Source organism: Ictalurus punctatus, chromosome 1 (assembly GCF_001660625.3).
Source record: "Ictalurus punctatus breed USDA103 chromosome 1, Coco_2.0, whole genome shotgun sequence".
In the NCBI taxonomy this organism is placed as follows: Eukaryota; Metazoa; Chordata; class Actinopteri; order Siluriformes; family Ictaluridae; genus Ictalurus; species Ictalurus punctatus.
This window is the reverse complement of record NC_030416.2, coordinates 5,393,673-5,420,572: the sequence shown is the minus strand read 5'-3', so window position 1 is coordinate 5,420,572 and position 26,900 is coordinate 5,393,673. Positions and strand designations below refer to the sequence as shown.

General features: G+C 39.3%; 1 protein-coding gene and 1 long non-coding RNA gene across 4 annotated transcripts; one reads left to right on the top strand and one right to left on the bottom strand.

Annotated features, from left to right (window-relative positions):
- Positions 1 to 4,153: 4,153 nt before the first annotated feature.
- Positions 4,154 to 8,468, bottom strand: tgif1 (TGFB-induced factor homeobox 1). Its single transcript, NM_001200447.1, is given in 3 exon segments — positions 4,154 to 5,226; positions 6,505 to 6,734; positions 8,241 to 8,468. Coding segments are annotated over 3 exon segments (723 nt in total). The 5' UTR covers positions 8,257 to 8,468; the 3' UTR covers positions 4,154 to 4,749.
- LOC108265047 (uncharacterized) lies at positions 8,447 to 26,392 on the top strand. 3 transcript variants are annotated; one of them, XR_006982170.2, is made up of 5 exons: positions 8,447 to 8,584; positions 20,090 to 20,285; positions 20,513 to 20,669; positions 24,709 to 24,888; positions 25,195 to 26,392. It is a non-coding gene; the product is annotated as an uncharacterized LOC108265047 (long non-coding RNA). The 3 variants fall into 3 exon arrangements; XR_008396299.1 differs by lacking the exon at positions 8,447 to 8,584 and adding an exon at positions 14,275 to 14,565 and having other exon boundaries at positions 14,693 to 20,285; XR_008396300.1 differs by lacking the exons at positions 8,447 to 8,584; positions 24,709 to 24,888; positions 25,195 to 26,392 and adding exons at positions 14,275 to 14,565; positions 21,357 to 24,056 and having other exon boundaries at positions 14,693 to 20,285.
- The last annotated feature ends 508 nt before the right edge of the window (positions 26,393 to 26,900 follow it).

Here is a 26,900-nt window from a genome sequence, read left to right as displayed (position 1 = left end):
TCTTCTTTTTAAGAAGGTACTAAATTGTTGATTTGGCCATTCCTACATTTTCTCAGATAGGTATGTTTTTTTTTTCAGCCTAGTGATGGCCTGATTAACTTGGATCAACACCTCTTTGGACCACATATTGAGAGTTCCCATAAACAGCTACCAAATGCAAATTCAACACTTGGAATTAACTCCAGACCATTAATTTTTTTATTTGTTATGAAATAATGAGGAAACAGGCCAAACATATTCACGAAACTTGCTTATCAGTCAATTGTCCAATTACTGTGAAAATGGAGGGACCTAAATGGTTAATGCAATGAGCCCTTTGACTTAAAGCTAAAAGCGCATACTTCAATCACATCTTGATTGCTTCATTTCAAATCCATTATGGTGGTGTACAGAGGCAAAATGATTTTTAAAAAAAATAAAAAATGTGTCACTGTCCAAATATTTATGGATATGACTGTATAAATTCAAGATATAAATGTTAAATTTATAAATTTATCCCTAATGAGTGTGACAGTAGGAAATTTACAAACTTTACAAGGACAGTAGAATTGTTGTATATGCTGTTGCATTAGGAACCTGTTGATATTTGTGCTTTGAACAACAGTCTCTTGGCAGTTTTGATTCTGTTGATTCTGCCTTGCCAATGGTCTGAGGGTAGCCAGGTGATGAAGTCTTGTGTAGGAATTCCCAGTGGTGACTGAAGTTCTGTAATTCTTTGGACGAGAACTGTGGGGCATTATCAGAAATGACTATGTCTACAATGCCCTGCCCGGGGCAAAATGAGCTTTCTGCTTTCTGATCACAGTAGTTGAAAGAAACATGAAAGCAGAGCTATCATCTCATATCCATGTTTTGATTTTGAAACCAAATGTCAGTGTTTAGCAAAAACAAAAAAATTGGCTTGAACCATTCCAGTACTTTTTGAGGGGACTGTACTTTCTGTCCATATGTATAATGGTGAAACTTTTACATACTGAAAAGTATAGCCAAGAACTCTTTTTCTAGTCGTTCATAGCAACTTTCTGTGTGTGTTAGTGCTCTACTTGCAAATGCTACTGGCTCACCTCTCTTTGTGTGCGCAGCACCGGACCTGTGTCAGAGGCATCACATTGGATGGTGAGTTCTTCATCTGGGTTGTAGTATTTCAGCACTGCAGCATTTACTATAGTTTCTTTTATTTTGCAGAAAGCCTCTTCCTGCTCTTCCTGCTCACTTAGTCAGATGTCTGAGAACCTTGCACTGGTCTGAAAGATGTGCACAAAATTTAAGAGGTAAATTACCGTGAGTTTCTGAACCCCTTTTACATCCGTTGGTTTAGGCACGTGTGTTATACCTTGAACTGTGTATGGGTCTATTTTTAATCCATCAGATGTCAGGAGGTATCTGATGTAAGAAACTTCTTTTTCACAGTTTGTCAGCATTAAGTTTGATGTTTTTTCTTTCTACACCATGTTAGAAATGCTTTCAACTTTTCATCATGGTCTCTCTCAGCTGTGTCTAGAGTCTCCTCTTGTCCTGTAATAAGCACATAATCAACTAAGATTTCAACATCAACAGTTTATTCCTGGCAGGCCCTCTAATGCGGGTTTGAGCATCCTCTGAATGATCTCAGGGGGCACACTTATACCCATTGGCATTCAAAGACATCTGTACCTTCCAAATGGGAGAAGAGAATGTGGTGAGATAAATGGACTCTTCCTCCAGCTTCACAGGCCAAAACCCCCTTTTAACATAACACACTGAGAACACTCTTTAGATAGGTCAGGGAGCATATGGTTGGAAACAGAAAATGCCTACACTTTGTTCAAAAGTCTTGAATCAATTCATACTCTGGGTCTGCCGTTGGACTTCTGTACTTCTACCATACTACTCATCAAATCCAAACTCCTGTCTGCTGGTGCGATGATTCCTCTCCTCTGAAAATATTACAGTTCTTACTTCAAAGGTTTCATGATGGCCACCTGAAATCTTCATTTCTGGAATTGCACAGGTTTTACTGACTTGTTGATCTTAATTCTGTATTCTCCCTCCAGGCAGCAATCAGCATTGAATACATCAGCATATTCTGTCTTTATTTGTTGCAGTGACCACTGGTTGATTGTAGGTTTTTCAATAGTGACTATGCTGTCTATTGGCAAAATGTTCTCATAATGCACTTTGATTAGGTTCATAGCTTCACTTGCTCTCTTACAGTGGGACAGTACAGATGCTACATTACATTACCGCTTGCCCTACAGTCAATCTGAAATTTCACCAGATTCATTCCCAAGAGCATTCCTGCAAACAACTCTGTTTTCTTTTCTTTATCAGTCTCGATTTTGTTTACAGTCTCTGAGTACGCTGCACTGACAGTGAGCTTGTACTCATCACTCCCCTGTTCCGTTACATTATTTCGTTCCTTTTTTGTGACTGAGATCTACATTTAAACCACAGTAGAACTTTTAAACCACAGTAGTCTAAAACTGCCCATGCTGCCACCATGTTTCATTTTGCCTCTTCTGCTCAATAAAGACAAACTAACGAGATTAAGTGACTGTTTTAATTGACCTCAAACACTACACTCACTCACATGGGTTGTCAGTCCCAAAGAGTGTCTCATAAAACAGGCTCTTGCTGCAACAGGATATACAATAATCATACTCTCAGAATGAGCAAACCAGAGGCAACAGTGACAAGGGAAAAACTCCCTGAGACGTTATGAGGAAGAAACCTTGAGAGGACCCAGTCTCAAATGGGAACCTATCCTTTGGTTTTATTTAAAATTATGGTTCTTCTCAACTGGAACTTGTTTATGCACCTACTGGAACATCCAGACAGTAAGGCATTACATTTATCCAACCTAGAGGTAACAAAAGCATGAACTAGTTCCCACTACCTGTGGTAAGAAGACAATCTGGTGGAGGCGTGGTGGTGTGATGCTTTGGACAATGTTCTGCTGGGAACCCCCTGGGTACAGGCATTCATGTGGACATCAATTCACCATGTGCTACATACCTAAACATCTGTCTGTGCATTTGAAATTTTATGGAGTTTTGTGGGCATCATTACATGCAAATCAGCTGTGCCTTGCACATGCTTGGTAATTTACAGATGATTGGTATTCATCAACAAACACCCCCCAAGTATGAAAAAAATCAGCACAAACTTTTATAAAACCGGCAGAGATTTTTTGCTCTGTGTGGTTTGCACACCTTTACTAAAAGAATGATAAATGAGGCCCCAGATTAAAGTTTGCAAAAAGTTCTGTAACATCCTATGGACAGACACAAAGATCAACTTGTACAAGAATGAATGGGAACGGGAAGAATGGGAAGAGGAGAGTAAGCATACCACCTTATCTTAGGTGTGGGCATGTATGGCTGCTAATGGAACTGATTCCATCGTGCTTATTGATGATGCGACTACTGACAAAAGCAGCAGGATTCATTCTGAATTGTATATTATACAATATATTATAAACATATCCTTCCCCAGGTAACTTCCGCTCCATGTAGGATTCATCCACAGCCTCATCTTTTAACTTAATTTATAGCATAGTGTAGCACTTTAATTGAGTGCATATCCACTTCATTTGGATTAATTCAGAATATAGCAAACTTGACTGAAAACCAGTGGCTGTACATTTTTTCAACTCCAGCAAGATCCCAAGATCATTTTGTAGAAAACAAAACTTTATTTCAACATGACCCCTATTTGCCACAAACATTGCACAATATAAAAGCGGACTCAAATCTGTTTGACACCATGTCACATGCCTACGATGCATGAACAAAAAGGTCCCAAAACCATTTAGAATTAATCGTCTTCCTCCATTTTGGTGATGTAAAAGCATCTTCCTCCTATCTGTGTTTAGTAACGTCTTAATATAATATAAGCACATTACATACACATAAATTATGTAGTGTTCATTCCCCAGGCTCACTAGGGTGTAAGATGTGTGGAGAGGGTGCATGTTGGGGCTTTTGGGGACAGTGTGGAGCAGTCGGTCTTTTAGGTGTATATGTGTATTTATGTTGAGACGAGGGACACATTCACTGGCCATTTTTACACTGTACACTGAATGTTCTGAGAGAATCTCAGACTAAAGTTGTGCTACATCTGAATACCCCTCCAGAGAAAAATAAAAAAAAGAAACAACAGACTAAACACATCATTCCAAAAAGCAATTTTTTTCTTTACACAATGAAACAAACAAACAAAAAAGTATGACCTGGAACAGTAGTGATTACAGTACATTAGAGAAACAGGGAGGAAGAAACATGACCTGCCATATTGTGCAAAAAATTAGGCAGAGTAAACTGCAAAACTGTTCTCTAAAAATGATGCAGAATGAAAGAAAAAAAATAATAAAAAAAATCATAGAACCAAATCTCTGCAAAATGACAATGGAAAACTTGAACTGAAGATACGAGTCTCTTTTCTCAAAGATCTACAAAGTCTTTGTCTATGTGTTTTTGGTCACCTGTGTGCAAAAAAAGAAAGATATACATTTATTTATATACACCAATGAAATACAAAAAGATGTGGACTGCCAAGACATGTTAAATTGTGTATTGTACTAACAAATCTGCACCAATTGGATTTATATTTAGCAAAAATAGAAATGATTAGGACTTTATGATTCATCAACACTTTCTGTCACCAAGTCACATCCCCAATCTCCCTGCAAAGTACGCTTCAAAGGGGTTAAGGCCAGGAATGAAAGTTAAGGAAACAGCAATCCTCCATCTATTCCTCCACTTCCAGTATTTAAGCGAGCACTCGTTTCGCTTGCAGCTCCATCTCTGCAGCTCTCTTCAATGCCACGTCCACAAGCAGCTGGAAGCCACTGAAGTCCTGTGCTGTTAGGTCAGGTGGTGTAGGTGGTGGAGTGTTGAATTCTGTGCCTAGTCCTGTGCCTGATGGGCAGCTGAAGACTGCCAACTCTGTGGTCCCTTCAATGTTCGTGCCTATAGCTGTGATGGTAGTGTGGCAAATGACAGAGGGACGGGCCAGAGTGGGCGATGCGTTTTTTCTGGGGTAACTGGTGTCAATAGTCGTGTTGTCTGGGCAGGCAGGCGAGCCAGTCTCATAGCTGTCATGTTTGGGTGAGTGTGAGCTGTCACTCATGCCCTCAGGCCCCTTGCTGGCACGGCGTGAAATGGTAAACTGGTTTGGATCTTTACCATCCTTCCGCAGCATCTCTGGCAAGAGCCTTCGACGAGCATTAATGAACCAATTACACACCTGAGACAGAGCATAGCATATTAGATTATGTAGATTAAGATTTTCAGTTACTTCAGGTTTAAGGACTAACAGGATGTATAAAATGTGCTAAATTGAGACTTAAAAAGAATGACATGAAAATTCAGTATTCCAAATATTTCTAAAATGGTTTTAGTTTCCTTCCAGTAAAAAAAAAAAAAAAGTTCACTAGAGTTACATGAAGAAAACATGATGGCAAACTGTTTTCACATACCAACATCATAATTTAAGTCAGCAAGTATTTTGTTTTATGACTTTTTAAATTGTGACCTTCTCTGTTGGGGCTGACATCTTGGGTTTTACTAAAGCTGTTAGCTCAATCCAGTTCACTGTGTGAGACTGATGTTGAAGATAGAGGCTCAAACAAATGCAAATGTGACTCTTCTAGCACCCACAAATTGGACTCATGCATGTCTACCCTAAAAGGATTGCTGTTAACTTGAAGGAGTAACAAAGTATCATGAAATTCTCTGCTACACAATGTGTATTCATGTGAAAGTGAGCTACAACAACCTGATCTGACCTGTACATGTTCTACTTTTATAACCCTGATATGGTGGTACGTAAAATTGTCATCTTGTTAACATACGGGATTAGTTTTGTGCTGTTTCCTTATACTTTCTTTAAGTTTTCAAAATTACCATGAGTGTCTATAATCAACATTTATTAAAGTACAAACTTTACCCTCTGTCTGGGAAAAAAAAGTATGAGCATGCAACCATGGCTCATTGTGCTTTCAATGGAGAAACCATCCAATGTTAATGTGTGTGTGTGTGTGTGTGTGTGTGGTATTATACTCTCTATTGTTTTGGAGACAGCTGTCTGAGTGTGGGGGAATTCCTAATTACTAGTCTCTATCCCTTTCTCTCACTGAGGTGGATATGGAGGTGGTTATGCCACTGATCCTTTCAAACCCCCCACACACACACAAACATGAGTTAAGTAAAAACAGACTACTGTCCGCTGATTGCCAGCCTGTGAAACATGAACAGATTACTGGTCAATGATGAAACTGTAATGAAGCTGTAATTCCCCTAAATACTGAACACACTCTAGGCCTGTTCTATTTTAAGCTCAATCTTAAATGAAACTTGGCAGCCACGTCAAAGGAGGAAAACATTTGGCAATTCATTAAAATGAAGTGTGTAGACTAACATTTACTTGAGATGATTATTCTGTGCAAGACTGTCACACCGACTGACAAAGATTGTTATTTTGTGTAGACTGGCTGTTACACACTGCTTAGACAAATTTATTTACCTGAAGTGTGGAAAGGTGAGTCTGTTTTGAAAGCAGTGCTTTTTCCTGTTCTGAAGGGTAGGCATTATAGCGGTGTTCATAAAGCCAATCTCTAAGAATCTGTACAGATTCTTTAGGCAGGTTTCCTCTCCGTTTTCTTTTGGCTGCAGATCCACGACTCGAAGACAGATCCAGAGGGACATCAATGTTATCCTCATCTTCTGTCTCACTGCCAGAAGTGGCCTGCATACCTACACACCACAAAGAAACAAGTCCCACCAATTTACTTTGTGCAAAATGGCTAACATTCAAGAGAAATTTAAAATTCTGGCCAAGTTGCTGTGCAAGCAAGTTTCAGAGAGCATGCTAATATGTGAGCTGCTGCATGAGGAATCCACATAGGGAAATTAAAATATGTACATTTTTGTGCAATGCAATGAACTAAACAAGTAGTAATGCTGATTCAGTGTGTGGTGTGGCTTTTGTTAGAAGGCAAAATACTACCAGCCATATCTCTCTCTCACACTCCACCCCCAACCAAAAAAAACCCTCCCCCAATCCTAGCACACACTCCTTTCAACTCCAAAATCACCATGACACAGACACACACACACACACACACACGCGGGCTATATAGCTGCATGTTTTCATGCATGCGGTCATATCCGATCATGTGGCAAAGAGAGGCAAAGTTACAATAACTGCTATTAAACAATGTCAACAAAAATTATGTAGGCCTATAAGCACATTGAAGATATGCTAGATACACACTGGCCAAGTCATTAACACACGTTTGACAATGTAGTATCACTGTTACAAGTTATGCTAGCTGCTAAATGATGGGAGAAGCAAAAATTTATCTGAAGACAAGAGACATTATACCACATACTATAAGGAAGTAAAAAAGATTTTTACTGGTCTTTGGCGCGTTTATGGGAAAGTGGCCCAGCTGAGTGAGAAGTGAACTGACTGGGACTGTATAGGAGGGGGAGGGAGGACCTGTTGCAAATCTCAGTTGAACAAAAGAATGCGGTGTCTCACAGTCTTTTAAAGTTCCCCACACACTTTTTAGGGGCGGGAAAACTTTATTTATTTATTTTTGTAAGTTCTACCAATGTAGCTCGATATGTTTTCGTTGATTTTCGTACAAATACTACGTTAAAAACCGAGAAGAGGAATGTCTATTGTGTGTGATTAACACGAGGTCGGAGACGCGAAAGCGTAGCCTGAGGAAACCAAACTAAACTCAACAAAGGATCTCGGGAATCAGTGCCACGCTGTCCCACATGTCCGCAAAAATACACAAATAAATAAATAAACAAGTAATATCACGCTTACAATTCTCAAACAATTAGAAACTGAAGTACCTCTTCCGCTATACGCATTACTTTTGAACTTTCGCCCAAATCCCTGAGGAAAAAAAAACTAAAGAGGAAACTGTGTAAGTAGTGCGACTCGGAGAGCGCCTGTCCCCAAAAACTAAATAGCTCGTCGCAAAACAGTAGTTTTCCCCCCCGCAATGGTGGTTGTTAAATATCACATGCACAAGAGTCAAACGAATGAAGCGGATCGTTTTGACAGGGAGCCAGCACATGGTGAGAGAAAACGGAGCTGTTTGTCTGAAACGGAAACAATAGCTAACACGAGGAGCCGGGAAGAAAAGCCAAGCGGACAACTTTCATTATGAATCTATATTCTGTACCGACACTTATACAGATGTTAGGTTACAGCTCAGTTTGGCTGAAAACACTACATACCCTTTTTAGGCTTCATATCCGTAAAAAAATCGTCTATTCACGTACTGACGTGGCGTCGAATTTATTTCCTAAAGTGGTGTTTTTTTCCGTGCTAAATCCTCAAAGGTGTGGACTCCGTCCTGTCACTCCGGTCTGTTCTCAGTCGAGTAAGCGTTGTAATTCAGTTGTGAGACAGCCAACACATTGTCATGAACCTGAGACAACGTGTTCCTCGGTTCTGCTCTCGCCTGTGTGTGTTTGATCATGAAGCTGGGTGACAGCTATCTTTGACAGCTGCGTGACTCAGTGGCCCAAAGGTCCGCCCACCGAGCTGGGGGAAATCTTTCATCAGCGCCGAAAATCAGGTAAGAAACAAGCGAAGAATGAAAAACTTGTCAATTGTAATTGACAGTTGTTTTAAGTGATAAACATAAAATTGTTAACTTTTTGGCCTTCTACGGCAATGATAATGGTGTTTTTTTTTGTTGTTGCGCCGAAGCTGGAGCAACAGCAAAAAAGGTTAGCATCCTGTCTTGATAGAATTAAGGCAAATTCCAGGCAAATTTTATGTAGGCCTATATTAATGGATCGTTAATATTTGTTCATCAGGCCTGCTTTTGTCATGATCTTCCCAAGTGCTCTGCAGCAAACCAAGTCAACAATAAATTAAACATTGCTTGTAGGTTGCAAAAGAAATCATTTGAAGGCAAAACAAGCGAGCAAATGAGTGTCATCTGAGACACAGCTGGGCTTGTGTCAGTGCTGAGAGTACCAGGGGCGTTTCTAGAATTTGATCACTACTGGGACACAGGCCCCCCAAGAATTTTACAAAAGTACTTTAAAATGTCTAGGGGGTCCAGGGGCATCGTTTCATTAGTTAAATTTTACATTTTAAATGAATGTAAAGGGCTTTGCTAAAATTGCCTATGTAAAAAAATTTTAGGCATCAAAACTGGTTAATGGTTGGTTGATGACAAACTCCATATTTTTATACACTGGAACTCTGTTTTACCACGGTGATTTTAAACAATAACTGATTATAACATTAATTTAATAACAATAACATTAATTTAATCAATGCAAATTTACATTGACGACTTTAATTTCAATTAAAATTCCTGAAATAAATACACATAGGTATACACGCCGTCTGACTTTTTAAAATACAAAGCTGGCACCTGAGATCCCATCACAATAATAAGAAGTAACATTTGATATAACCTGTATGTAAAACATGTATATAATAATTTTCTTTACATTTAAAATCCACCCTCTCTAATCCTAGTCCATCAGAGCCCCCAAAACAAATTCATTATGTTTTGTTTACACAAATACCAGACAATTTACTGGAAGAGGCCACTGAAACTGTAAAATTAGCTTCTAAACCAGGGACGGGTAATTCCGGTCCTGGAGGGCCACTGTCCTGCACTTGAGCTCCATTCAGAGGCATACCTACAGGGCAGGCAAGGCAGGCAACTGCCTGGTGCCCCGCATTCTGAGATGGCCCCATCTTAAAATAATGCGCAGCAACATCTCAGCAACCCCTTTAAAGAGGACCCCTTTGCAGGGCGCTGTCACATTTGAGGACTCATTTATGCTCCTGCGTCGCCCCTCCACGCTAGAGTCACACAAGCTTTAATTCCTGAAAATGAATCTGAAAAATGGGCTATATCCCCGAAGATTTGTTCTTTAGCCCCAAATAATTATCCACTTGGAGCGGTTTGTCACTATGTAGGTCTAACTGAATGTTAGTAAAAGAACAGCCTGTAATTTTGTATCTTCAGTGAACAGAGTGTTGTATTTTATCTTCAGTGAACAGAGGCAAGATCAATCAGACAGGGTTTACATGAAAATATGTGGAAATACTTGTGTCTTATTGGCTAACGGGTCTCAATTCTGCCAAATGGTAGCTCGATCAGTCGGTCAGTGTGAGGAAAAATGGATACATGCTGATTTATTATTTTTTTTAACCAGTAAAGCAGCTGAAACTGAAACATTAACATCCTTTCATGCTGAGCAGGAAAACAAGGTGTGTAAATGTCTACACGAGTTCCAAGTAACATGAACATGATATGAGCAGAGCATAAGGACAACTAACATACAGATGTCACTGTAGCAGCTAAACCAATACAATGAAAGTTAAGTAATGCCTCCCCTTGGTTAGCGACACCAAAGTAGCCTAGTCTTGTGTTAGATAGCAAAAAAGTTCGATATTTTATCGGTCTACAAACAGTGATAGCACCCGAGGCAAGTTTTAGGATAAATTCGACTTTTTGTCCAATTTCCACATTTTTTAAGCAATTAGCCCTCACATGCAAGAAAAAATGCATGGAAACAGTCTATTTACAAGTACATTTAAAAAACTTTTTTGATAGAGAAGAATCTGGGCTCAGCCCTGTATGATTAACAATCCAGCTAACGCCCCTGTTTAATACGTTACTTAATATTAGTTAACATTAGTTGAAGATGAACATTTTGTTTCCTCACTGAGGTTTGATTTACTATTTGTAAAACACATCATGATGCTGTAAAACATAAACACTTTTTTTTTTTTTTTTTTTTAACATTTTTGTGAGCAAACAAACTAACTAGACCATTTAGGAATGGAACTTCAAAAAGCTTTCACTGATGATGACTAAATCATATCGTTTGTGGCAGAATGGCAAATTAGAAGACATAAACGTGCATTCTTTTAGCAATTAACAAGCTAACATTAACGATCAAATCTGTGCCAAGTATATTAGGTCTGGAAAACAGGATGTCCTCATTCAACTTTAGAGCTGCAATAACTAATCGATAATAATCGATTATGAAAATAGTTGTCAACGAATCTCATTATCGATTAGTTGGTCTGCATGCGGCACGGGGTATGTTTACTCCTTACGTTACTTCTGTTCTGAAAACACGCTTCAGAGAGTTCACAACTAAAGTTGTCCCAAATGACATACTGTACACTTACACTATGTATTATGTACTCTACTGTCTAGTGTGTGCATTTTAGAAAGGTAATATTATCTCAAATGGAACAATAGCGGTTTTAGGTATTAACCCAGGTATTAGGTATTAATCCAGAGTCACTAACAATGACTTTCTTCAGTTTACTGTTTGTCACCATTACCTTTTATTCCCCACATGACCTCAGTCCTCATCAGACAGAGGCGAAATCATCACATGACTGAGGAAGAAAGTGTGCAACCTCCAAGTCCTCTAAGGCATTTTTAGCATTTTATTTTAAACACCATGGAGAAGATCAAACTTTATAAAGTGGAGTTTGTGTAGTACGGAAGCACGACCGTGATGCTGTCGCGTGTTGCTTAAAAGGTTTAGTTTAATTTAAGTTTATTGCCATTATATGCTGTATCAGTGTAAATTCTGTCGTTTATTATAACGGAAGTGATCTATTAGTAACGAGGCCGTGTTGCTGATCACACGCAGTGTAGACGCGTTGACACGCAGTGGGAACGTGAGTAAGATTTGTAATGTCCAATTAAAACACTACGATCAAGAGTAAACACAAGTAAAACAATATGTCTAAAGACAGTGAGTAACAGAAACCACAAGGTGCAGTGAAACTGAGTTTTTATCATTAATTTAGTACTGTAGTTTATTTCAGTGCTTTTTGTGCGTCCATAAAAAAAAATCATAAATACGTTTTAGTCTGAAGTTTATATTTGTAACACTCGGTTTGTGTATTTTATTTTAAATAAACGAAAAAAAAGGTACTGAAAAATTTGCCCCCATCCGATAAATCGATTAATAATAATAATAATAATAATAATAATAATAATAATAATAATAATAATGATAATAATAATAATAATCTGCCAACTAATCGATTATGAAAATAATTGTTAGTTGCAGCCCTGTTCAACTTACACAAATTCACATACTACTCATTAACACAGCGACAAGCATTAGCCTGGTAGTTACCTCCCCTCAGCTACAATGTCATATTTTGAATTATCGTTGAGGTTTCCATGGGGAAACGTTAAGGAAGGAGGAGCACAGTGAGGGGGGCATATGATTTAAGAGGATGTGCAGAATATTTTCAATTCAGCTGGCATTACAGTCAGCCTTCATAATTAAAATAATTCAAATGATGTAAATGATAATGCTCAATGAATAGGAAAGCCTAGTTTAACATGTATCTACAGCAATCTACCTCATCAGACAATGATTTTATTAGGAAAATCCAGAGAAAGTAATAATATTAATAATTACCTGAGTAAGAGTAATAAAGTATCACACAACCTGTCATTTTCAACACAAAATCTCATGTACACCCCAAAAACAAACATTTCCCAACAGGTGTCTGTCTTTATTTTCACATACAACACAAACTTGCCAGCATCTGCATTTAAACAAGACAGCAGAGAGCAAAAGAACAGACTGTGGAACAGAACTGAGGTGAAAGACCTGCGTGAAATTGGCCCCTCACCCAACACAAAACGTCAGCAAAATAGTCTCAATCGTTTGTGCTCTGTTTGTGCTGTAAAAATGTTTGTTTGTGCTGCTTCGGTTTTGGAGATATTAAAAGAATATTTATAGGTCATTCTGAGGTCACTCAGCCCCCTCACATGTTCCAAATTCACCCCAAATAGTCTCAATCATTTGTGCTCCGTTTGTGCTGGTTTGTGCCGATAAAAGTTTCATTTGTGCTGCTTCCGTTTTTTAAAATATTAGACATTGAATTATGGTGTGATGATGTCACCAGCCCCCCACTCGCTACAAATTCACCCCAGATAGTCTCAATCGTTTGTGCTGATTTGTGCCGTTTTTGCGACTGTCTTTTTTTAAACAATACAGTTGAAGTAACACGGTAAAATCCAAACGGCAAAACAAATCACATTAAATATTCGCATTCACTTAATTGTTACCTATCCACTGTGAGTTTTCAACTTTTAAGGGACACAGGTGTACGTATGTGTGTGCGTGTGTGTGTGTGTGTGTGTGTGTATATATATATATATATATATATATATATATATATATATATATATATATATATATATATATATATATATAAATAAATGGATGTATATAAATGGATGTATATATGTATGTGGAAACTTATGACTCAGTAAATTAAGAATTAAGCCAAAATGCTTTTACTTGTGGAATGTAATTACTGTGTACTATCAAACAACCTTTAACGCTAATAATGTACCTTTAAAAACTTTAACATAAAAACACTTAATACTGACAAGCCACGATCTGTCTTCAAACCAAGACTTGAGGGCAAACACCATCAAGCCCGACTTCCAGAAAAGCAGAGACAACTTCTCCAAGCAGGAGTAGGAAAACAAGGCTTACAACAAAAAATACTTGAGCTTGTGAATGTAAATTTAAACAATGCAATCACTCTTTTGTGCATAACACAGCGTGTGGGCATATTTTGTTTTTTTCTGACACTCCTGTCACTCTACTTCTCAGGTTGTCATACATCTCCCAGACACATAGAAACCTCCTAGAGTAGGCCACATAATGTCTAAGAGCATCCTGGGTTAAGCCTTCTCTGAAAGCAATGACTGCCCTTAAAGCAAATCTCTCTCATTGGAGCATCAGATTGGAGGGAAATTCACACAAAGAAAATTCTGTGGAGGTACTTCCAAGGTCAGTGTCAATCCACAGAAGTTCTCCCAGACTGTAACTGTGAGAAACTTTCCCTGTACAAAGCACTTTTCCTGGAGGAGGTTGTTTGAGTCCTCACCACTAACAATATTTCCAAAAGTGACACTATTGCAGAAAGCACAACATAAGCATTGATTAAAAAAAGCATCAAATGCACATGTGTTCAGCACAGGAATTCTTGATTTCCTGAGTTTAACAGGCTGTTGATTATTTCCATTTTTCAACAGTTCCACTTTCAGTATTTTCCCCCTCACGGGTGAATCTGCATGGAGTCATTCAGGACAAGGAGAGAGGTATGACTACCTCTTCCTCTTTTTGGGTGGAACCTCTAGGCCACTCCAGTTTTCAACAGCATCTTAATCTGTTGGATGGATGTTTGTGACAGTGTCAGACTTCCCAAAACAGGAAGCATCTATTTCTGGTTTTCCGTCTGTACTGCAAGTTGTGATGTGTAGTGGATTGGCTCCTGTGATGATCACTATTGCAACAGCTGCATCTTCTTCATCTTCTTCACCTTTTTGTTTTGCAGAACAAATTCGCATATTGCCCTCAATGAAGGACAGATGTTGTGCAATTAACCAATCCACGCGAATAGGCAAGTTTTCATGCTTGAAAAGCCCGCGTTTGATGTTTATGAACTCTGCTTCAACATTGGCTGAACTTGCGGTGATGATGGTGCTTCGGAAGTGAGGGATCATTACCCCTGTCCAGAGTGGTAAGCAATTTGCAAGCCAGATTATATTGGGAATAATCTCAGGGAGGAAGTGGATATTATCATGATCACCGTTATCCACGGTGAGTGACCTACTCTCTTCACATATGTTTGTCACCCACTGCCGTAGGTCTGTTTGTGTTTGGTCAAATGGATCCACTTCTTCCAAGTCCTCACCCTCTACAACTGGAATGATTACACACTCTTTTGCAATTCGGGCTTTCAGGTATTTCTTGTACCTTTCTGATATAAGGGGGGCTCCAGAGCTGTAATTTCTCTCTGCTTTGCTGAGAGCCACAACAGTAATATGGCATAGTAGCTCTCTTGCATTGTCCATGGATTGTGACTTGAGAAACTCTGCCATTGACCTCATAAAGAAATCATTAATCTTTGTGTTTTTTTCTTCAAGCAGTCCCACAAGCTGATGATGCAGTGTGCAACATCAACTTGAACAAAATGAAGTGGCACTTTTGCTGACTCTTTACTGAGTAAGACACCACAACACTCATTGATGTAGGTCTTCAGATCAGGATGAGGAGTAAAAACCTTGACCAGAGCTCTGAGCAAAGCCAGAGAAAAGTCACTCACAACCTCTTTTGGAATTCCATTATGTCAACCAATGTGTCATTGCATTAACATTCAATTCAATTCAATTAAAATTTATTTGTATAGCGCTTTTTACAATGGACATTGTCTCAAAGCAGCTTTACAGAAACATATAAACACATATACAGATTTTAAATGTGCGAATTTATCCCAACTGAGCAAGCCGGTGGCGACGGTGGCAAGGAAAAACTCCCTAAGATGTTAAGAGGAAGAAACCTTGAGAGGAACCAGACTCAGAAGGGAACCCATCCTCATCTGGGTAACAACAGATAGTGTAAAAGTAAAGGAAAGTTCATTGTGGTTTAATATGAAGTCTGTTTTGGCCTTAGAAGCAACCGTAGTCCCTGGAACTGGAGTAGATGAGAGCTCCATCCAGAGGTAGGGCATCCGAACGGATCAGGCAGGTCCAGGGAGCGGAAAGGATCAGGATCTCTAGTATCTCCATAAAATTGTGTGTGGCTCGACAGAAGGAGAGAGGGAGAGAAGAGATTGTTAGGACTGTGTAATAGAAAGTCTACACATGGTAGGCTTGAGTGAACAAATATGTTTTAAGCCTAGACTTAAACACTGAGACTGTGTTTGAGTCCCGAACACTAATCGGAAGGCTATTCCATAATTGTGGGGCTGTATAAGAGAAAGTTCTTCCCTCTGCTGTGACCTTCGCTATTCGAGATACCGTCAAATAGCCTGCATCTTTTGATCTAAGTAGGCGTGACGGATCATAGAAAACCAAAATTTCGCTTAGATACTGTGGCGCGAGACCATTTAGTGCTTTATAAGTTAATAATAGTATTTTATAATTAATGTGGGATTTCACTGGAGCCAATGCAGTGCTGATAAGATTGGGGTGATGTGGTCGTACCTTCTGGTTCTAGTATGGCCTCTAGCAGTTACATTCTGGACTAACTGGAGTTTGTTTATGCTCTTACTGGAACATCCAGACAGTATAGCATTACAATAATCTAGTCTAGAGGTGACAAAAGCATGAACTAAAAATTCTGCATCATGTAGTGACAATATATTTCTTATCTTGGAAATATTTCTGAGATGAAAGGAGGCTATCCTAGTAATATTATCTACATGAGCGTCAATGAAAGACTGGAGTCAATAATCACACCAAGGTCTTTTACTGATTCACATGACGAAAGAGAAAGTCCATCCAGAGTTACTGTATAATCAGAAAGCTTACTTCTACAGTAGCTACACATGGTCCTAGTACAAGTACTTCTGCCTTCAGAATTAAGTAAGACGAAGTTAATAAGCATCCAACGTCTAATGTCTTTTGCACATTCCTCAACTTTATTAAGCTGCTGTCTGTTGTCTGGCTTTGCTGAAACATACCATATCATCAGCATAACAGTGGAAGCTAATTCAATGTTTAAGAATAATTTGACGTAGATGTAGCATATATAAAGTAAAAAGCAGTGGGCCTAAAACAAAACCTTGTGGAACACCAAATTTAACCTCGGTATGTGTGGAGAAGTCACCATTTACATCTACGTACTGATAACGATCGGTCAAATAAGACCTGAGCCAGGAGAGGGCCGTTCCCTTAATGCCAACAACATTTTGTAGTCTGTCAAGGAGAATAGTGTGATCTATAGTATCAAAAGCTGCACTAAGGTCAAGTAATACAAGCAACGAGACACAACCCTGATCAGAGGCCAGTAGTAGGTCGTTTACTACTTTAACTAGCGCTGTCTCTGTGCTATGATGAGGTCTAAACCCCAACTAATACACATCATGAATGTTGTTCCTACGTAAGTACGAGCATAGCTGCTGTGCTACAACCTTTTCTAAAATCTTGGAGAAAAAGGGGAGATTGGATATAGGTCTATAGCTGGACAGTTGAGAGGGGTCAGGGTCAGGTTTTTTAATCAGGGGTTTAATAGCTGCTAATTTAAATGATTTTGGTACATAGCCAGTGCTAAGGGAAGAATTGATTATATTTAAAAGCGGTTCAATTACTCTAGGACAAATCTGTTTAAAGAAACATTTAGGTACAGGATCAAGTATGCAGGTTGATGATTTTGCTGAAGAGTTTAATGAAGCTAGTTCAGTCTCTACAAGGGGAGTAAAACATTCTAAACGTTGATCTGATATTGCTATATTGTCATCTACAGGGTTAGTTATAAAACTGCTTGGTTTTAATTGAATAGCCTGAATTTCACATCTAATATTTTTAACTTTACCAATGAAAAAGTACATGAAATCTTTGCTGCTGTGTAATGATTGTGTGCTTCTCTCTGTAGTGGTTTTATTCCTAGTTAATTTTGCTACCATGTTGAATAGAAATCTCGAATTGTTTTTGTTATCTCCAATTAAGATGGAGAGATAGACTTTTCTATTCTTAGCATCACTAAGAGATTTTCTATAATTCAGTAGGCTCTTCTTCCATGCTGTTTGAAATACTACCAATTTGGTTTGACGCCATTTACGTTCTAATTGTCGAGTGGTCCGTTTTAAGGTACGCATATGATCATTATACCAGGGTGCCAGCTTTTTCTCTCTAATTAATTTCTTTTGAGTAGAGCCACTCTATCTAGTGTGTAGCGGAGCGTTGACTCTAAGCATTCAGTTGCCTGATCGAGTTCTCTGGGATCAGACAGTGATCAAAATTTAATTGATGCCGCTGTGAGGTTGTTGATGAAGCTTGATGCAGTATCTGACGTGAAAGTACGTTTTACACGGTAGCGAGGTGAGGTAGAAATATTATGATCAATATGTATTATGAACGAGATAAGATAATGGTCTGAGACAACTACAGACTGTGGAAAAATGACAGTATTTTCTATATATAATTCGTATGTTAGTATCAGGTCAAGAGTGTGACCACCATTATGAGTAGATCCAATTACGTTCTGATAAACGCCTACTGAATCTAAGATGGACACAACCACTGTTCTCAGAGGGTCTTCTGGGTTATCAAAATGAATATTAAAATCACCAACGATTAATGCTTTATCTATAGAAACAATCAGCTTTGTTGTCTCTGAAGTCCTCCATGCATGGGGTACCATTCTACCCTCACACAGTTCTTTGGCTATCTGCACATGCAAGTTACCAGACATCGCACGCTTGGAACAGCTAGTGTGCAGGGAGTCATCAGTGTTTTTAATTAAACACATGAGCACCATTGGGCTGTTTATTTCAGGCTCTCTGTCATATTTTATGTGAATGTGACCATGACATTCCTTATAGTTGCCTCTGATTTCTATGTACTTCTCTGTGGCTGATGGATAGACCTTGGGTCTTTTAAAGACAAATGTGCAGGAGCTTTTCACTTCTTGCCAAATGGGATTATTTATTACATGCATCCAGATGCCAGGCTTCAAATGATGCATTCCCTTTTCTGTGTATTAGATAACTTGTTTTTGTATTTAACTGTTTCAGGCATAAATTCAATCCATTTCTGAAATGGAACTTCAAGATCAAAATTCCAGCAGTCTTTTGGTCTGGGGGAAAGGGACCCTGGCTCAAAATCAGTGTCATCACTACTGCCACTTGTTTCATGATCACTTTCATAAATAAACCCGAAAGCAGATGTTGTCTGTTCAATTAAACATAGGTATGTAGAGCCTTTGCAGTGATCTTTGCAGCCTTTGCAGCTAGTTTTCTAGCTGCTCTGTCCAGATGCCATTATCCTGCCTAGGCGAAGTACCACAGAACGATGCCAGCCATGGCCAAAGCAGTTCCCTATTCCACAGTTTGCATATGAAACTGAGATGTATCTTGAAAGAGCCACTGAAGACTACAAGAAGAATGGGACACTTCTGACTACCTCAAAGGTCAAGGCAGACATACTTGAGAAGCTGTCTGAAACTATATACATATTTACAGCTTATCCATCAAGTGCACAAATGAGTGATGTTGCTGAGGCACTTGTCAAGAAATATCCTTTTCTCAAGGAACTCGGCTCCTTCTTAGGTTGCTATGGCTGGCAACAAAGTATAAAATAAAAGATGGCCAGTTATTGCACCAAACTCCGAGGCTCCAGAGTTCCTGAGGTGATATACAATGCACTCAAACGCAAGAGCCCTGCGGACCAGAAGTCTGCAAATAGTATTTAAAAAAAAAAACTAGAAAGGCAGAGGTAAACTACCTCTCCCTTACCCAGCAGGAGAGAATTCAATTCAATTCAATTTTATTTGTATAGCGCTTTTTATGATAGACATTGTCTCAAAGCAGCTTTACAGAATTATCAACATGGTATACAGATATTAAAGGTGTGAATTTATCCCAACTGAGCAAACCACTGAGTGGCGACGGTGGCAAGGAAAAGCTCCCTAAGATGGTAAGAGGAAGAAACCTTGAGAGGAACCAGACTCAGAAGGGAACCCATCCTCATCTGGGTAACAACAGTTAGTGTGAAAAAGTTCATTATGGATTTATATGAAGTCTGTATGGCCTTAGGAGCAGCCGTAGTCCCAGCAATCTGGAATTAGAGAAGATTTGAGCTCCATCCAGAGGCAGAAAGGATCTGGATCTCTAGTATCTCCATAAATTTGTGTGGGGCTCAGCAAAAGGAGAGAGGGAGAAAAAAGATTACTATGACTGCAAAGTAGTAGAACAGAATCTACTCATGGTAGGCTTGAGTAAACAAATACGTTTTAAGCCTAGACTTAAACACTGAGACTGTCTCTGAGTCCCGAACACTAATAGGAAGACTGTTCCATAACTGTGGGGCTCTATAAGCGAAAGCTCTTCCCCCTGCTGTAGCCTTCTCTATTCGAGGTACCATCAAATAGCCTGCATCTTTTGATCTAAGTAGGCGTGGCGGATCATATAAAACCAAAAGGTCACTAAGGTCTTTAACTGCTGTACATGATGAAACAGAAAGTCCATCCAGAGTAACCATGTTACTCTGAAAGATTACTTCTAGCTACACGTGGGCCTAATAAAAGTATTTCTGTTTTATCAGAATGAAAAGAGAATGAAGAAATTCAAGAACAAGAGAGGATTCAGTTGCTTACTGAAGTAAGGAAGAGGGACAACAACAAATTGTTAAAGAAAAAATGGCCAAAACATTTGCACACAGAAGAAACTAAATTGTCAAACTATCACCAAGCATAGAGGACATCAAAGCCAGATGGCCTGCTCTATTTGAGGCATCTCATGTGAGTTACTAATGCTACATTAGAAATATTCCTAGTCCATTGTGAAGTACTGCACTGGTGGTTTTGCATATTTAGCTCTTAGGTACAAAACATTTGTTATGTTACTGTTAATTATTTTCTAAATCATATTTTCAAGATCAAATTCCAGAATCAGAATTAGGTTGATTCTCGCTTTTAAAAATGTTGTAAGAACAATTTGTACACAGGTTTCATTATTTATCTTTCAGATCCCGGATGAGTTTCACTGAATCACAATGGTGCACCTCGAATCAAAGTTCATGTCCAAGCTGGATGAATGCACTCCCAGGCTTCTGAAACTCTTCCAGTCCAAGGGTGGAACCATGGGGTTGAGGTTGCAGGCCATCCTACTCAAGATATCCTTCAGTGAGTATTATGTTTGCTAATGTTTTATTTTAGGGATTTTGTGGTCAAACTACTAGAATATCATTTGCTTATTACTTAAATCTACAGGAAGTCTTGTTAGCCTGCGATTTGCTCTACAAAAAGAGTGAAATAACTGTATTCCTTTTTAAAATATGTTGTATATACTCAGTGGCCACTTTATTAGATATCCAGCGCTGTATATTTACTACTTAAAGGTCAGTATTTTGGGTAATACGTTTATTGGCATTCGCTCTGAGTTAGATTTTCAGATTGATACCTGTTCTATAAATTTGGAGCTACAACCAGCAGCATAACTTATTATAAAAAGTGGAAATGGGGAAACAGCTAGTCTGGCTCTGTCCAAAGTTAGCTAAATTTGCCTACCAGTACATCTAAAGCTCACTGATTGACATGTTTGTTTAATCCAAACAAGGTGTAAAATGCTGTGGTTTTATGGGAGTTTATGTGTTATGCACTATTTTTTTTGCTGGGACCAATGACTCCCTGGAGTCACAGCTAGCTAGGAAACCTCAGTAATGTTTCATTAGACTGGCCCCTGAGACAGCACATCAAGGATACTTGATTGGGAACTGTTTACCCACCTAGTGTTAAAAATTTCAGCTTTTAAAGGTCAGTGGATAATTTTTACACCATGAACTTGAATAATGTTTATTGTTGTCATTTCAGGCTCCAAGCAATCCACCTGCGTGAAGTTGGCCCCTCAAACAATGCAAAACGTCGGCAAAATAGTCTCAATCGTTTGTGCTGTAAAATTTTTTGTTTGTGCTGCTTCGGTTTTTGAGCTATTAAAAGAATATTTATGTTATTCTGAGGCACACAGCCTCCCCAACCCCCCCACGCTCCAAATTCACTCAAATAGTCTCGTTTGTTTGTGCTTCATCTGTGCTGGTTTATGCCTCTAAATGTTACATTTTTGCGAATGTCTTTTTTCTTTTTTCTTTTTTACAATAAAGTTGAAGTAACAAGGTAAAATACAAACATGTATAATAATGGATATTGGATATAATAAATAATAAGTTGGAGACAGTGCATCTGGAAAGTATTCAGTGCTTCACTTTTCCCACATTTTGTTATGTTACAGCCTTATTCCAAAATGGATTAAATTCATTATTTTCCTCAAAATTCTACAAACAATAACCCATAATGACAATGTGAAAGAAGTTTGCTTGAAATCTGTGAAAATTTCCATCCATTCATTCATCCATCTTCTATACCGCTTATCCTTTTCAGGGTCACGGGAAACCTGGAGCCTATCCCAGGGAGCATGGGGCACAAGGCGGGGTACACCCTGGACAGGGTGCCAATCCATCTCATGGCACACAATCACACACACATTCATACACTTATTTTTTTATTCATTTTCATGTGATTCATGCGATTCATTTGCATGTGATTCATTTGCATGTGATTCATTTACATGTGATTCATTTACTGATTTGCTTCTCTTTAAATCCAGATTTAGACCGTGATATTACAAAGGTCTTTCCAGATTATTACTTGCCACACTGTATGAGATAACCCCAATAAAATTGCCTGAATTCTATAATATAATTTGTTTGATGTTAGGTTTAAATCCTCTAAAAACAGATTCTCAATTGAATAACATTACTCTGTTCCAATTCACATCCTTCAAAGCATTGGCATGTTTTGTTTACTTTCACAATTGCCACTACTGTATTTTAGCTAATTCTTGAGTTTTACCTCATCCTATGCTGTCTTGTAATTATTATATTTTAGATGAGCATTGTAATAAATTCATTCACAGTTTTTTTTCCTTTTTATACTAACGAAGGGAAACAAAATTAAAAACTACAATCACCGAACACAAGCCCAGACCACTACAGACATGCCAATCAACCTACCATGCATGTCTTTGGACTGGGGGAGGAAACCTCCGCAGCACAGGGATAACATGCAAACTCTGCACACACAGAGCTGCAGGAATCGAACCCCCAACCCTGGAGGTGTGAGGTGAACGTGCTAACCACTAAGCCACTGTGCGCCCTCTTTGCAAATTTATTAAAAATAAAAAACAAAAAAGCACATGTACATAAGTATTCACAGCCTTTGCTCAGTACTTTGTTGAAGCACATTTGGCACCAATTACAGCCTCAAGTCTTTTTGAGTATGATGTTACAAGCTTGGCACACCTATTTTTGGGCACTTTCTTCCAGTCTTCTTTGCAGGACCTCTCAAGCTCCATCAGGTTGGATGGGGAGCGTCGGTGCACAGCCATTTTCAGATCTCTCCAGAGATGTTCAATCGGGTTCAAGTCTGGGCTCTAGCTGGGCCACTCAAGGACATTCACAGAGTTGTCCTGTAGCCACTCCTTTGTTATCTTGGCTGTGTGCTTAGGGTCACTGTCCTGTTGGAAGATGAACCTTCGCCCCAGTCTGAGGCCCAGAACGCTCTGGAGCAGGTTTTCCTCAAGGATGTCTCTGTACATTGCTGCATTCATCTTTCCCTCGATCCTGACTAGTCTCCCAGTTCCTGCCGCTGAAAAACATCCCCACTGCATGATGCTGCCACCACCATGCTTCACTGTAGGGATGGTATTGCCCAGGTGATGAGTGGTGCCTGGTTTCCTCCAGACACGATGCTTGCCATTCAGGCCAAAGAGTTCAATCTTTGTTTCATCATGGTCTGAGAGGTGCCTTTTGGCAAACTCCAGGCGGGCTGTCATGTGCCTTTTCAGTAAAAGAAAAGGTAGGAGTGGCTTCTGTCTGGCCGCTCTACCATACAGGCCTGATTGGTGGAGTGCTGCAGAGATGGTTGTTCTTCTGGAAGGTTCTCCTCTCTCCACAGAGACATGCTGGAGCTCTGTTTGAATGACCATAGGGTTTTTGGTCACCTCCCTGACTAAGGCCCTTCTCCCTCGATTGCTCAGTTTGGCCGGGCGGCCAGCTCTAGGAAGAGTCCTGGTGGTTCCAAACTTCTTCCATTTACGGATGATGGAGGCCACTGTGCTCATTGGGACCTTCAATGCTGCAGAAATGTTTCTGTATCCTTCCCCAGATCTGTGCCTCAATATAATCCTGTCTCGGCGGTCTACAGACAGTTCCTTGGACTTCATGGCTTGGTTTGTGCTCTGACATGCATTGTTAACTGTGGAACCTTAAATAGACAGGTGTGTGCCTTTCCAAATCATGTCCAATCAACTGAATTTACCACAGGTGGACTCCAATCAAGTTGTAGAAACATCTTAAGGATGATTAGTGGAAACAGGATGCACCTGAGCTCAATTTTGAGTGTCATGGCAAAGGCTGTGAATACTTATGTGCTTTTTTGTTTTTTATTTTTAATAAATTTGCAAAGATTTCAGACAAACTTCTTTCACGTTGTCATTTTGGAGTATTGTTTGTAGAATTTTGAGGAACATAATGAATTTAATCCATTTTGGAATAATGCTGTAACATAAAAAATGTGGAAAAAGTGAAGCGCTGTGAATACTTTCCGAATGCACTGTATAATAAATAAGTTAACCTTTTTCTCTTGCTGCTCCCTTAAACGAGATGTGGAGAAATACAATCAGACTGATGTATTCAGAACATAAACTTAGTGAATTATTTAATTTGTAAGTAATTGTAAACATTATGTTTTGTTGCCTATTAACAACAAAGCGCCAGTAATATCACTGTTCATTTATTATGGTATTATCATTTACCCGCCCCATACATCACGTACTAAGTTACGTTACTAAGTTACATCACTAATTGTGGTTGCTTGCTTTACGTGTCCATCAGATGGTCACTTCCTGTTCACGTGCGCTACAGTGAGTCTTAATTTCTGTGAAGCAAGCGGGCACTGCAAATTTGCAGTGAAGAGCACCGTTATAGCTGGACAAAAAAGTAGTGATTGGTCACACTACATTTCTGCTGGTTTGTAAACATAACTCTGGAAAAGCGACACTATTTTTAAAGCAGCGGAGATTCTGTCATGTTACTGAAAATTACTAGCATTGCTACTTTTAATTATAATGAGTCTTTATTGATCACATTCTTTTCTTTGCATACCCCAGCATGTCAGGAAGCTGGGGTCAGAGCACAGGGTCACCCATGGTACAGCACCCCAGGAGCAGAGAGGGTTAAGGGCCTTGCTCAAGGGCCCATCAGTGGCAACTTGGCAGTACTGGGGCTTGAACCCCTGACCTGCCGATCAGTAACCCAGGGCCTTAACCGTCAAGCCACCACTGCCCCTGGTTAGCTACTTCCCAACACTGGATGTCGGCTATATTTACATGTTAAAATAATCACTCAGACAGAATGTTAAAAGTGACAGAATACACATAAAATTCTAAGACATAATCTTGTTTTTTTTCTCACGCACTGAATGTACTGCTCGCTCTCTCTCTCTCTCTCTCTCTCTCTCTCTCTCTCTCTCTCTCTCTCTCTCTCTCTCTCTCTCTCTCTCTCTCTCTCTCTCTCTCTCTCTCTCTCTCTCTCTCTCTCTCTCTCTCTCTCTCTCTCTCTCTCTCTCTCTCTCTCTCTCTCTCTCTCTCTCTCAGAGTAGCCACAGAGAGAAGTGTACCTTAGAGGACTGGATTGGTATCCCGCGCAAATCTCATGGGAGCGGGCAGTTTTATCTTTTCTGCGGGTGGGAGTGGGCGGTCAAAAAATATAGCATGGGTCCCGAGATTTGGCGCGTAACAAGAATGGAGTCAACAAATGAGGTTGAGAAGAAAATTAAAGCGGCTATTTACATCACAAAAACAAAGTAAGGCAAGTCTGACATTTAGAAAATTTTCAGTTGTTACTGAAAAAAATGGAAAAGAATGTAACTTTGTAAATTGCGATAGATGTGCAAAAGTATTCGTTTACAAGGGGCACAAATCTGGCACCTTTGGGTTGAGGCGACATATCTGCTCCGTTCTCCAGGGTGCATCCTGTGTTTCAGCGCCAAAGCCTGTCGATGCTGAAATAGCGGAATATCTCAGCACCTGACTCTCGGACAACCTAGATCCAGACAGTCAGTACGTTTACATGGACAACAATGATCCAGTATTAACCTGATTAAGACAATACTCTGATTAAGAAACTACCATGTAAACAGCCATTTTTTATTACTGAAAGGAAATTCTCTTATATCATGTACTCTCTTATATTATGACCTGCTATCAAATGAATGTATACATTTAATTACCTCTTTAAATAAGCTGATCAACTGCCATCCTTTCTTATAGCTGGCATATGTATTTTCTGTCTCTTGAAAAGACTTATTTTCATAGTGTGCTGTGTGTTTTGTTTTGTATCTGTCTGGCCCCTGCACCAGTAGAAACTATGCACGCACTGCTGTTATCAAAGTGTATAAATACTCTTGGTTTGCATGAATAAACTCAGATGTCTATTTGAGCATGCATGTGTTAGTGTGTGTTCATTTGGGCTCCCCAGATCGATCTGAAATGCTCTGAGGAGAACCACACTTTCTAAGCACAGAACTAAAAGTTAATAGAAGTAATTGTAGAACAGGCTGAAAGGCACGACGGAAGATCTGAAAGGCATAATCTGAGATTCCTGAGATACATGGAAATCTAACAATTACCTTAATCCGATTAAAGTCATACTCGAACTAAACACAAATGGAATTAAGACGTGTGGAGTATTCCTGTTTTAACTGCATTATTGACATGCATTACAGACCTTAATCACACAATTAACATCACGTGGGAGTTTTTACCACATTTTGTGACAGGACTCGTACGCACATGGCAGTGCGCAACCGTTTGACGGCAAACAGGAGAGCACAGTTGCGTCCGAAACTGCATATTTACCTACTATATAGTAGGCAACATACATGTGTTTCAGCTACTATATAGTAAGTGCGGTTTTGGACGCAGTCCAAGGCTTCAAGCAGTCGTCTATTTGCACATATAGCATGACAAATAATTAACTGCACTTGAAGCTGTCGTAAAATTAAAAATAAAAATACCCAAAACTGTATACGGTACAATAACGAAGACGAACTGTATGTTAATACGTGAAATTCTGGAGGGTAAGTCGGATGGCGTGGTGTGGGGAGGTAATGACGTGTGACATTAATCGATCTATGATCTACAGCACGTAAAAGGGGAACATGAACGGAGTATTCTAAAAGCAACTCATGTAAACACCTTAATCACAGTATTATCAGAATAAGGTCAGTAATTAGATTATTGCTGTCCACTAGTCAGTGTGCTTGAATGGTGGAAGTTCAACAGAGAGTGCTTTCCTGCGC